The sequence below is a fragment of the Aquarana catesbeiana genome, unplaced genomic scaffold (genome assembly GCF_042186555.1).
Source record: "Aquarana catesbeiana isolate 2022-GZ unplaced genomic scaffold, ASM4218655v1 unanchor225, whole genome shotgun sequence".
NCBI classification, from domain to species: domain Eukaryota; kingdom Metazoa; phylum Chordata; class Amphibia; order Anura; family Ranidae; genus Aquarana; species Aquarana catesbeiana.
The window spans coordinates 721,259-735,447 of record NW_027362652.1 but is presented as its reverse complement, the minus strand read 5'-3'; the positions used below and the strand labels follow the sequence as shown (position 1 = coordinate 735,447).

General features: G+C 45.3%; 2 protein-coding genes across 2 annotated transcripts in view; both read right to left on the bottom strand.

Moving 5' to 3' along the window:
* Window positions 1–14,189, bottom strand: part of LOC141121571 (uncharacterized) — a 166,091-nt gene that overhangs the window by 80,076 nt on the left and 71,826 nt on the right. The gene's annotated exons all lie outside the window — the stretch shown is intronic.
* The window catches only part of LOC141121573 (uncharacterized), a 28,114-nt gene continuing 16,431 nt past the window's right edge, over window positions 2,507–14,189 (bottom strand). The window contains exon 8 of the mRNA XM_073611208.1: window positions 2,507–3,038. Within this exon, the coding sequence (XP_073467309.1) occupies window positions 2,507–3,038 (532 nt within the window). The remainder of the gene's footprint in view (window positions 3,039–14,189) is intronic.

The following is a 14,189-nucleotide window of genomic DNA, read 5'->3' as shown; positions in this document are numbered from 1 at the left end:
TCTTTTCTCTCTATGTCAAATCTTTTCTCTCTATGTAGAATAATCTTGGACTAATAGAGCAAAGGTTAGGCACATTCGACCACAGGTTCGATGGACACAGATCACTATTGTCAGCGTCATGTCGAATCTCCTATCTATATCGAACTGTTGTCGCAACGAAAACGAAAATAAACATTTCTTCATGTCAGTTCTTTCGGTTTTCGGATTCTGCACGTTCATTTTTGTTTGTTAAAACGATAACGAAAATACCCGAAATTCGGACGAAAATGCATTCAGACGAAAACGAATGCACATGTCTAATATATATACACACTGTATATATCTCACACAGGGCCTTAATGATTTGCAATATAAAGATTGTGAAGTGACTTTATATTATATGAATGTCCTTAGCTGAAATTGTTGCAGAAAAAATTGTTTCTTTTTGTGAGGGGTCTCGCTCTGTGTTTATCTTTCTCAGAGCTGAGACAATGGCTGGTCACTATACACCGTACAGCCATAACATTATGGCCACCCACCTAATATTGAGTATGGCCCCCTTTTGCTTAAACAACCCTGACCTGTTGAGGCATGTACACCAAAGTAACATCCACATGAATGGCAGGACCCAAGGTTTTCTAGCAGAACATTGCACAAAACTTTACACTGCCGCTACCGACTTGCCTTCTTATACCTGGTGCCATCTCTTCCCCAGGTAAGCGACGCACACGCACCCGGCCATCCACATGATGCAAAAGAAAATGTAATTCATCAGACCAGGCCACCTTCTTCCATTGCTTCCTAGTCCAGTTCTGATGTTCATGTGGCCATTGTAGAAGCTTTTGGCTGTGGACATGGGTCACCATGGGCTTCACAGCCCCGTACACAACAAACTGCGATACCCATTTTTTTTCTGCTTTCACTACATCAACTTCATGGACAACATGTTCACTTGCTGCCTAATATATCCCACCAACTTTCAGATGCCATTGTAACGAGATATTCCCTTTACCTGTCAGTGGTCATAATGGTATGGCTGAGCGGTGTATAACCACCCTTACTCATCATTTGTGTCCATCTGAATATACATAGTGCCTTCATACTCCTCCTTCATGTAAGCATCGATCGGGGCTTATCTTTATATTCTATTTGGACATTGTGTATTTTGCCATGGAAAGTCAGTTGATGTTTGCTGGTTTCAAGGCTTATTACCCAAGTTCTATTTGTAAATAATAAAACAGCTTCTCAGAGACGACAGGTGGGAAAGAAAGTACACACTCATTGATCTTCTAACCAGTTCTGCAAACAGGCTTGTTTACAGACCCCCAGCCAATTTTGAAAAACCAGAATATCTTTGCGTGACACTTGCATGACTTCAGACCTGGAATTAACCCCTTTAGGCCTCTTTCACACAGGCTTTCCTGATCAGGTCCATCTGTCAGTTATTCAGGCAGACCTGATTGCACGCTTCACCTCTATGGAGTGGCAGATGTCAGCGGTAATGTATGCTGACAATCGCCGATATCCGTTCCTGTCCGTGAAATCCAGATGGACGGAGACCCTAGTTTCCATCCATCTGGAGGATCATATGAAAACGGACAGGCGGTCCAATTTTATCTCCCCATAGAGGAGAACGAGACTCTGACAGGTCCATCTCTGCACAGTGAGCATAGACAGACCTGTCGTTCGCCTGCTCAGCGGGGATTAGTGGATCGATACTCCACTGAGCAAAGCGGAGTCCGTCAGGAGGACCATTCGTGTGAAAGAGCCCTTAATATTTTGGCCTGTCCACAACTTATTAAAGCGGGGGTCCACCTATCTATCGTTTTTTTTTTTTTTTAGTTCATTCACAAACTTTTCTTCTCAGCATTACATACTCACATATTGTGTGTAATATGTCCGCCTGTGTCAGATTTCGTCGGAAAGAATAACTTATATTATTCACTGCAGGCGGTTTCCATCTTCATTGTGGGCATTTGAAGCCCACAAGCATTTATTTCCTGGATGTGGTGAATGCTGTGCTCCCAGCATTCACTGCTCATTCCCGCACATGCTCAGTGGCATCCTGGGAAGCCTGAGACTAGCTCCCAGGAGTCTGGGAGAGGCTAGAAACACGCCTACTCCCACGGGAGGAGAACCAGGAATTGCAAAGAAGAATAGAAAAATAAAAGGTAATTACGGCGATTTAAATTTTTTTAAACGGCATGTCAGCATCTAGGCAAGGAAGAGAATACATACAGATATTGTTCAAAATTTGGGTGGAACCCCGCTTTAAATCCTGAAATCTTATGTCATATTTTTAATTAATTCACTGATGCTCTGACACATGTCTTTGGTGATCTCTGATCTCCTTATGACCTGTTTCTTACATGATGAAGATCAGCCATGGAGTATATCTGAGGTGTATATCAGGGTGTGCTTCTTCCCCACATGAGAGCTGTGATGTCCAGCAACATTCAAATAGAAGACATTTCCCCTAATACACCTGATGTACAGGAAGACAGGACTTCAGTAACTAACGATTCCCTCACTCAGGACAGGAAAGTGGCTTCTCCCCCGTGTGCAATTTCTGATGCCTATAAAGATTGCATGTCTTTGAAAAGCATTTCCCGCACTCAAGACAGGAATATGGTTTTTCTCCCGTGTGAGACCTTTGATGTGCGACAAGTCCTGACTTTTGTACAAAACATTTCCCGCACTCAGGACAGGAATAAGGCTTCTCCCCTGTGTGCAAGCTCTGATGTCTGTAAAGATGACACTTCAGTGAAAAACATTTCCCGCACTCAGGACAGGAATATGGCTTTTCTCCTGTGTGAGATCCCTGATGTGTGTAAAGATGGCCCTTCTGTGAAAAACATTTTCCACACTCAGGACAGGAATACGGCTTCTCCCCCCTGTGAGATCTCTGATGTGTGACAAATTCAGATTTTTGTACAAAACATTTTCCGCACTCAGGACAGGAATATGGCTTCTTTCCTGTGTGACATTTCTGATGCATGTAAAGGGAGGACTTGTCTGAAAAACATTTCCCACACTCAGGACAGAAATATGGCTTTTCAAACTAAAATATTTCCCGCACTCAGGGCAGGAATATGGTTTCTCTCCCGTGTGAGATCTCTGATGTGTGAAAAGACTGGACTTCTTTGAAAAAACATTTCCCACACTCTGGACATGTATGTGGCTTCTCCCCTGTGTGAGATCTTTGATGCTCATTAAGAGTGGATCTAAATTGGAATCCCTTCCTGCACTCAGTAGAGGAAAACCTCTTATCTGTTGAAAGGACGGCACCGTCCCTCACAGTCTGAGGTTCCTCAGGATAAGAGGAATACGATGGTCCATCTACACTGTGTGGTGCCGGATGGACATTTGAGGTAGTCGGGTTTTCTCCTGGACTATACTGTGTGATGTTCTCATCTTCTACTTTACAGTCTGGAGACAAAGTGAGACAATCATCTGAGGTTTTCCTCATCTCCTGTCCGTGTACTAAAATAGGAATAAAAAGATTATTACTAGACATCAGCAGATCCAGATTCCCCTAATGGTGGTCTGCTGATGTAAACAAAGCAGATTGCCGTTCTGATAGGGATGAACAGAGTGATCTTGTGTTCCTGCTAAGCAGGAACATCCCCCAGTCAGTCCATCCCCCACACAGTAAGAAAGCTTCCTCTAGGGACACAGTTAACCCTTTGATCGTCCCTGGTGTTAACCCCTTCCCTGCCAGTGTCATTAGTACAGAAACAGTGCATACTTTTAGCACTGATCACTGTAATAATGTCACTGGTTCACCAAAAAAAAGTATCAAAAATGTAAGTTTTTCGATTTGTCCGCCGCAATGTCGCGGCCCCGCTAAAAATCATTGATCGCAATAACCAATCAATATACGGTTATTGTGATTTTTTTACCAAAAATATATGTAGCAGAATATATATTGGCCTAAACTGATGAAGAAATTTTTTTTTTTACATTTTTTATTGGATATGTTTTATAGCAGAAAGTAAAAAAAAATTTTTGTTTTTTTTAAATTGTCAGTCTTTTTTTGTTTCTTGCGCAAAAAATAAAAATCGCAGAAGTGATCAAATACCACCAAAAGAAAACTCTATTTGTCAATTTTATTTGGGTACAACGTTAGTTAAAGCAATGCAGTGCGTATCTCAAAAATATGGCCTGGTCATGAAGGGGGAAAAACCTTCCAGGGCTGAAGTGGTTAAGATTCCACCTGCAAGGTAACTAATAAATTAATCTTATGAATCTCCTACCAGTTCATTTCTTTATTCATGGACCTTAGTCAGAGAGTGAGGAAACAACGAGAACTGTCTTTTATAGGAGTGACAGTGGTGAGGGGCTTATAGGACGAGTGTCCCCACCCCCTCTATTACTCATTGTCATCTTCCCAACACAAGAAGTACTGCACTTCCTTATTTAGTCCATGATTTAGTCATGAATAACAGCGGGGCTGAGCCCCACCAGAGGTCAGAGAGTGAGGATGGGAGGAGAACAACCAAGATGAAGACTGGACTGATCCTGAAGACCTCCATCATTGGGTTATTGACTCCTCCCTCATTATCACTTTCTGTTCAAGGTTCCAAAGTCTGAGGATGTTATCACATTACTATTAACATGTAAAAGTCTGTGCTCCAATCAAATCATAAGATATAAAATGTCCAGCTGGTAGAAAATGGGTGTAACAAAAAAGAATATATATTATGTTTATACAGTATATAGCAGTGTGTAGAGGGTAGCAAGCAAAGGTCAGGACTATGTAATGTTTAAAAAAATTGTACAAGATAAAAAAAGATAGGACTATATAGTATCAGGACTATGTAATGTACAGTATAGAGTATATAGTGCCGGGGTCAGTAGTATGTAATGTACAGAACAGAGTATATAGTGCAGGGGTCGGAAATGTATATGTACAACACAAAGTACATAGTGCAGGGGTCAGGAGTATGTAATGATGTAATGAACAATATAAAAGAGTACATGGTGCATTGGTCTTGACAATGTGATGAGCACTATAAATGATATAGTGTAATGACAATATATTTTATTATATATATATATATATATATATATATATATATATACACAGGGTTTTTTTTCAGGGGGGAACTTGGTGGAACTCAGTTCCACCACCTCTGGGTCAGACCCTTGGGAGGGGCCTGCTGACCACAATCACTTGTAAACACAGAAGTCCGGTTTCTGTGTTTACAAGTGACAGCTCTGCACTCTGTGTGTAACCCCCCTGAACTCTGCACTCTGTATGTAATGCAATCCTGGTATTTAATGCCCTTTTAGGACACTCCTACTGTTTGTGAAATTTGACTGACCACACCCACTATTTGATGTGATTTGGAGGGTGTGTGTGGGTGGAGGGGTTTTGGGGGTTCTGTTGTTTTCTTTTCTAATCAATAATTTTCTATTTTATTCAAATTGAATTTAGTTGAATTTTTGGAATTGGCTGTAGTCCTTCTATTCTATTGTTTTTTTTTTTTAATTCTATTCTTTTGTATTTGAATTTCTATTATTTTCTATTCTATTTTGTTCTGCTTTACTCTATTATTTTACTCTATTATATTCTATTGTATAATTTCTGTTACATTCTTTTTGATTCTATTATTTTTTTTCTAGTCTATTCCTTTATTTTATTCTCTTTGGAAATTGGAAAAAAAATGAAAAAGTTTTCGAATTCGAAAACTATTAGAATTCGAATTTCATCCAAATTTTTTTCATTATTTCGGATTCATTTAAATTCGGTATTATTGTAAAATCGGAAATTCGGATACATCCAAATTTCCGGAAACAAAAAATTTGCCCAAATTGTATTAATTCAGAATGAAACAAACTGCACATGTCTACTCTGTAGACCACAAGGCAAGGTCTAAGTGCACATAGGTGTTTATATAGCCCACCTGGTGCCACTTCAGTGGCGGGCGTACGTGCGTGTGGGTCAGGCTAAAAGGATTTCTCTGTCTGTGGATTTGGCTAACAGAAATTCTCCATCTGCACATAACTATGCGCCTGGGCATATTTCTTCTTCCCTCACACATGTAGTAATTTAACCACTTGCCTACAGGGCACTTACACCCCCGTCCTGCCCAGGCCATTTTTCAGCTTTCCGCGCTGTCACAATTTGAATGACAATTGCGCGGTCATGCTACACTGTACCCAAACACACTACTCTACTCAGACTAGTTTGCCTGCCAATGCCTTTGCCAAAATGGCCTATTCCATCGGCTCAATGTCATCAGTCACTCCTTCCCTAGCCCCACCATCATGCACAGAGGAGTCCCCCGAACTGTTCGACCACAGTGTCGGGTACATGCTGCAGGAGGATGCGCAGCGTTTTGAAGGCTCTGATGATGGTACCCAGGTTGAGGAAGGCAGTAACGTGAGCCCAGTGAGAGGGGGTGCCCAAGAAGGACAAGAAACTGGCAGTCATGTTCCCCCAGCTGCAGCATACTGCCAGGTTTGCTCCAGTGACGAGGAGGGAGGGGGTGATGAGGTCACTGACTCTATGTGGGTGCCAGATGGAAGAGAGGAGAAGGAGGAGGAGGCACATCTCCAACAAGGCAGGATTCCCTCCAGTGGCCAGCATAAGGGCAGCCACCGACTGCATCACACCGTAGAGCTCCGCATGTGCAGGGCACTGCTGACTCCCAGCATATTTTGAAAAGTTCTTTGGTGTGGCCCTTTTTTGATACGTGTGCAGCAGATCGCACCATTGCTGTTTGCAACATATGTCTGAAGCGTATCAAGCATGGCCAAAACAGCAGCCGCTTGGGCACCACATGCTTGACCAGACATATGTCGACCTCCTATGCAGTTCGTTGGCAACAGTACTTAAAAGACCCACACCAAAGAACAAGGCAGACCTCTCTTTGCTCCTCATCAGCTGGGATCTCCAACCCCACTTCAGTCCTCTCAGAAACCTGCACTGAGAGGAATGAAGGTGTAGAATTAGGTGTGCCAAGTACTTGCGGGCAATCTGCTATCACTACACCAACATCCAATTGTAGTAGGCAAATTTCCCTACCCCAGTTGCTAAACCGTCGAAAGAAATTTGGTCCCAGCCATCCACATGCTCAGCGGCCAATGCTAGCTTGGCTAAATTGCTAGCACTCCAACTGCTGCCTTTTCAGCTGGTAGACTCTGCCCCCTTTCGTGAATTTGTGTAATGTGCGGTAACTCAGTGGCAGGTTCCCAAATGCCATTTCTTTTCACGGAAGGCCATTCCGGCTCTCTACCGGCATGTGGAAGGCAATGTCTTGGCCTCGTTGGACAGGGCAGTCAGCGCTAAGGTGCATATTACCTCTGACTCATGGTCCAGCAGGCAGGGATGTTACCATTCTTTCCCGGCGCACTGGGTAATTCTGCTGGCAGCTGGGAAGGATGCAGTACAGGGTGCAGTAGTGTTGGAGCTTGTTCCGCCACCACGCCTTCAAAATGCTAGTAGTGGTGATTCTGCCACACCTCTCTCCTCCACCCCCTCCTGTTCTTCTTCCTCTATGGCCTCTTCCTCTGCAGATTTGTCCTCGGAACCAGCGGTGCTCTGTAGGCCTTCAAGGGGCTACTCAAGCACTCAGGCAAAAAGATGCCATGCAGTGCTTGAGTGGGTCTGCTTAGGGGACAGGAGCCACACTGGGGCAGAGATTCTGTCAGCTCTGCAGGGGCAGACTCAGAGGTGGTTGACGCCATGCCAGCTTCAGCCAGGAATGATGGTTTGCGACAATGGCACCAACCTCCTCTCCGCCTTCCGACAGGGACACTTGAACCATGTTCCCTGTTTGGCTCACATCCTTAATTTGGTGGTGCAGCGGTTCTTGTGCAGGTACCCGGGCTTACAGGATCTCCTGAGGCAGGCCAGGAAAGTCTGTGGGCATTTCCGCCGGTCATATAATGCCAGTGCTCAGCTGGCTGACCTTCAAAAGGAATGCAACCTGCCCAATTTGTGACATGCGCACCAGGTGGAACTCAACGAGGGCCATCAATGAGTACGTGTGCCACTATGGCACCAGGACAGGGTCAGGGGAGCTTGGCTTTTTTTCGTCACGCCAGTGGCTACTGATCAAGGATGCATGCACTGTCCTGTCACCATTTGAGGAGGCCACGAGGATGGTGAGCAGTGACAGTGCATGCATCAGTGATACTATCCCTCTTGTTTTCCTGTTGGAGCACACGCTTCGTGGAATAATGGACAGGACACTTGAGGCAGAAGAGAGGGAGGAAGAGGAGGACTTCCTTTCCTCTCAAGGCCCCCTTTATCCAGACAGTATTCCTGCATGCCCGCCGATCACACAGGAAGAGGAGGAGAATGAGGATTGCGTCAGCATGGAGGTGGAGCCTAGCACTCAGCATCAGCAGCAGTCTTCAAAGGATCGTTTTCAATCCCCAGAAACCCATGGACTTGTACGTGGCTGGGAGGAGGTGGCTGTGGATCATGTCATCCTTAGTGACCCAGAGGACTCCGGTTCGAATGTCTCAGCAAACCTTCGCTGCATGGCCTCCCTGATCCTGCAAAGCCTGCGAAAGGACCCTTGGATTCGTGGTATTAAGAAGAGGGATCATTACTGGCTGGGAACCCTTCTTGATTCACATTACAAGGGTAAGGTTACGTAATTTATCCAGCCTTCACAGAGGGAGCAGAGGATGAAACATCTTCGGGAGGCCTTGCAGAAAGGTTTGTGCAATGCTTTTCCAGAGCCTGGGAGGTTACAATTTCCTGGTCCTCCTGGACAACATGTTGCTGAGGCTTCGGTCAGTCACAGAAAGAGTGGTGGAGAAGGTGGCCGTTTGACCGATGCGTTCAGACAACTCTTTAGTCTGCAGCCCCAAGGTCTGATCGGTTCCAGCAACCATCGCCAGCGTCTGATTTACATGGTGCAGGAATACCTAGGGGCAAGATCAGACTTGGAGACCTTTCCGACAGAAAATCCACTGGGTTACTGGGTCTCGAGGATGGATCACTGGCCAGAGCTTGCACAATATGCAATTGAGCTACTGGCCTGTCCTGCATCTAGCATCCTTACTGAACGCACTTTGTATCCTGACGGGAGAATTCCGCAACCTGAACGTCCAGGCTGTTAGAGCCAGACATATTGCCCGAATCTCTAGGATATTAATGGGCAAGGACTTCTCGGACTCTGACCACTTCCCTTGAACAGTGGTCTCTTCTAGAACTGCACCCCAGCCCCATAGGCTGGCATCTGTTGTTACTACCTTCCAGGAAACTGGTATGAAGGATTTTCCTTTCTGTAAATTCCTGGTCATCAACCACCACCTGAGACAATGGTGCACCTTTGGGGCCAGATTCATTGGATAATCCAAGGCTTGGATCTGCTTGTTCTAAGCAGACAGAATACTGTGTTGCAACAGTCTTGAATGGAACTTGGCATAGGGAACCGCTTCGAAGGAAGCTACCATCTTCCCCAGCATTCTCATGCAAAGGGAGGACTCTTCCTTGCCTGGACCACCTGGACCAGCTCTCTTAGAGCGTTGACTTTTGTCTGAGGCAAAAAAAAAACTTTCCTGGGTTGTGTCTATGACCAGGCCCAAATACTCCAGTCTCCTTACTGGTCGTAAGGATGATTTCTCTAGATTGAGAATCCAACCCAGGTGTTCCAGATAACTGACTGTTCTGGACGCCCCTTGGTTTAGCCGTGCTACTGACTGATCTACCAGTAGTAGGTCGACTAGGTTTGCCATTACTGCTATACCCTGGCCCTTTAGTCTTGCTAGGACTGGGGCCAGAACCTTTGTAAATACCCGGGGAGCGGTGGCTAACCCAAAGGGCAAGGCCACAAACTGAAAGTGGCGCTGTTCTACCGCAAACCGCAGGAACTTCTGGTGAGCGGAAAAATTGGCACATGTAATTACGCATCTTTGATGTCTATTGATGCTAGAACTTCTCCTCCCCTTAGGGTGGATATGACAGACCAGATTGACTCAATGCAAAAGGAGCGGATGTTTAGGAAGTGATTCAGATCCTTGAGCTCTAGAATAGGTCTGACACCTCCATTTGGTTTTGGTACCGTAAAGAGATTTGAATAAAATCCCATGTCCATCTCTTCTGAAGGGGCCTTTATTATTACTCCCTGAGACATTAACCGGTCCAGTGCCAGAAATAAGGACATTTTCTTTACTGGGTCCTTGGGAACGTTTGACTTTAGAAAACGACACAGTGAAAACTCTTGGAATTCTAGTTTGTAGCCTAGGGCTACCGCAGAGAGGACCCATTTGTCTTGGGTTTTCTCTTGCCAAACTCCTGAAAACCACCGAAGTCTTCCCCCCACTTGATCGATTGGGGGCGCCCCTTCATAAGGAAGCTTTGGGGCTCTGTTTTGTGGACTTCTGACCCCAGGGTTTTTTCTGTCCCTGTGTTTGGCCATGAGGCTTACTTTTTGCTCCTGACGGCAGAGGCTGTCGAGACTGCCTGGAAACTGTTGTCCCTGGCACCGGAGGGGAAGTATGTTTGAATGAAGGACGTCTACTTCTTCCCTTAACTGGTAGAAGGGTACTCTTACCCTCAGAAATCTTTTGGATGTATTTATCCAAATCTTCCCCAAACAACCTTGCCCCATGAAAGGGAAACCCAGCCAAGAGTTTCTTGCATGGTAGCTCGGCTGACCAGTTCTTTAGCCACAGAATCCGACGCATATGTACCAACATGAGCGCAAGGCGTGACGTCTGATGGATAGAATCCTTGATAGCTTCCACTGCAAAGCATAAGGCCCTAGGTAGTTCAGCTAAACTTGGGCCTCTTCAGCTTGAGCAGGCACCCTCGTGATAACCTGCTTGAATTCATCCCTAAGGGACTGACAAATGCCTATTGCTGCTACTGCAGGTTGTGCTACCGCACCAGCTACAGCAAATGAGGCTTTAAGCAAAGATTCCAACTTCTTATCAGTTGGATCTCTAAATACTTGGACATTGTCCACCGGACAAGTCAAACTCCTGTTTACAGAGGAGATAGCAGCATCTACTGCTGGTAAATCCCACCTCTTTGTAAACTTTTTCTCCATGGGATATAGAAGAGAAAACTTCTTAGGAGGAGAAAAATGCTTATCTGGGTGGTCCCAGTCAGCATAAATCAGTCGCTCCAGCAACGGGTGCATAGAAAGCATGCGAACCCTGTGGGGGTTTTAGCGAACCCAAAGAGGAGAAGGAAACATCATCCACCTCTGCAGGGGGCAACTTCTATCCAGAACGGACCAACTCCGTAAGGGATTGAATTAACCATCTCTGAGATTGTTAAATTGAGTAAGGTTCTTCAGATGCTGACCCCTCAGAAGAGGCATCATCCAAACTCTTTTCTGTCTGATCCCCCAAAGGAACCTCAGTAGCTTCTGCCCATTCTGATTCCAATACTGGAAGGTCAAGGGCAGGAGAAGGGGATCTTCTGCGTTTTCTCCCATGCGAGCATATCAGCTATTTTCCCCTGCAACCCAGGCAGCGCTGAGGCTAAATCGTCCTTAATGCCTTAGTGACGTATGCAGAGGCTGAAATGTAGGAGGCAGCTACAATACCTGAGAGTCTAGGTGGCTCAGACTGGCCAGATGCTCCAGGTCCTTCAGGGGAGGATTGAACTGCGGACATGCAACTAGGAGTCTCAGACTCTGACTGCAGCGACCTTGCTCTCCCCCCTGTTGCATTCACCTTTTTACGGGAAGACATAGTCCTAAGCACAAAAAGCAGAGGTACTAACACAGTGCATCTACTGCATCAAATAAATATTATGCCGTTATAAATGCTCAGTCTAAATGCTAAGTAGACGTGCCTTTAAAAAATGCCTGTATCCAAACACCCATATAGCTTACATGCCCTTGTATGCTCTGTGTCCCTCCGTCAACCAACCAGACACTTCCAGAGTGAAAACCTTATAAAGCCAGTAAGCTTTGAACCTGCGTTGTGTCATGTGCATGGCGGTGGCGTCTAAGCCACGCCCCCTGCACCAGAAATACTCCGCCCCCCTTTTTTAAAGGGCGCCTTTTCCCGCACGCGCGAGGACGAGCCTGGTCCCATGGGGGGGGGGCGAGGGGTACTCACCAGGGGGATCCTTAACTGCTGTGCTGAATGCGGATGATCCCCCAAACACCTACTGATGGCCTGACAGGGTGGAGAGGGAGCAATACTGTCCGCAGAAGCGCTTGCTGACACTTGAGCATAAACACAGAGGAAGCATGGAATGCTGGACGCCAGGTATGTTGTTTTGCACCCTCTAGTGGCACAACACAGGCAAAGCATCACCTACTCAAAAAAGAAAGTCCAAAAGTGAATCATTTAAACATTCCTTAGGATCTTTCTGACTTACCAGTCCCGCTGCAGGATACTGCTGGAGAATCACAGACAGATCCAGCCTTCCCCCATCATGGCGTGCCCTGTCATGACAAACCTTCAAGGACCAGGTCCCCCTTTTTCATGGGGTCCACTCCCTTGGACCTGTATAGCACCCTGCCGGAGAGCTCTTTGGTATAGTACTATGACCAAGGTGCCGGGTCCCAGTTCTCAAAAGAGAAGCATTACAGGCAGAAACCTCGTTCTTCTTCTTCCTCGAGGCCCGGGTACCATCCATTTTGACTCTGTCAGGCACTTTAGATGGATCCGATTGCATAGCTCCTTGATCCCGTCAGGGATTTCTTAGCGGAGCTCTTTTTAGCACTTCATTAACCGTGACCAACACCTTAGACACTGGTGAAAAAACTGAGGTACTCCCTGTATGGGAGGGGTTATATAGGGAGGGGGACTTCCTGTCTTTAGAGTGTACCAGTGTCTATTCACCTATAGGTGGCGTATAACCCACATAGTAATTACGATGGTGCTCTGTGTGCCAGGATGTGACATATGACATGATACATATTTGTGCTGCCAAGCTGAAACATTTGTATCCATGATGTTCACGCCATGTGTGCATGTGTATGTATATGTATTAAAAATACTTTACTTGTTTCATACTATTGTTACTAATAAACAATGTTTACCAACTACTCTACCCCCACAAGTCAATTGCCTCATTTAAAGTCCCACATTCCTTTCTCATTTACCTAATCAGGGATGGAGGTACATTTATTGTGCCTCATTTAAAGTCTCAAACCCCCCCCCCCTTCATTGATATGCATTAGGGATAGAAGCAATAGATTTTTGGATTTGCAGTGTTCCCCTGCCGTCCATGTGTGAGGTTTGTCTTGGTTGTTATTGTACCCTATCCAGGGTCCATACACTTGAGACATCTACAATGCCATGTCTATAGCACCTTATAGCACCTGGGGGTATATTTGGCATTGTACTACAAGTATATTTGCATTTGATCAATAAAACATTTATAATAATGACATATGCAATATCTGGCTAATTACAATTTACCTACATACTAAAATATTTTCCTACTGGGCCTCTGTTCTATATGATGCTATCCATACTGAGGCTGGTCTGGGTTGGGGATGGGGGGGGGGCTTTTTCTTGTCTTGATTCCGGAGCTGCGACGCATAGCAGTGCTTCCCTGTGTCTCTCTTGAGATATTGGCAGGGTGCCCTCCTATGCATCAGCATCATGCCACGACCTGTTTGTGGCGTCTTGACGCCGCGATGCAGGGACGTCTTCTGTCCATCTCACGCCGGAGATGGGGTTGACGTGGCTCCACTTTGGCGCTTGCCCCGGTGGTGGATGTCACTGTCAACTCCTATTCTCATTCGACGTTGTGCATGACGTTGGCTCCATACCTGGATTACATAAGCAGGCGAGCTTGATTGCCTTACCATTTCACTATGTGTTATACACCAGGGAGGTAGCACACACAGCCCATTCACTGGATACACACGTAAGTTATGCACATTTTTTTTCCTAGCCCTCTTTCCTTTTTATTATTTTTTTTTCACACATGCAACATACCCATTTATATTACAAATTATAATATATATATATATATATATATATATATATATATATATATATATATATATATATATATATATATATACACATATACATATACACACACACACATTTTTTTTCAGAACACTATATTTGCAATCACCCCCACACATGTGGAATGTGTTTGACGATCGAGTATGCTCTGTGGGTGTTTTCTTGGCTGGGACGGGGTCCCTTGACTCAGCTCCGGAACAGACAACCACTTTGGGGTCCCATCTCTCTCGATGCTAGCCCAGCACAGTGCTTTAGCCGACCTGTGAGTATAGATCCCATTCTCCCCATGAGGT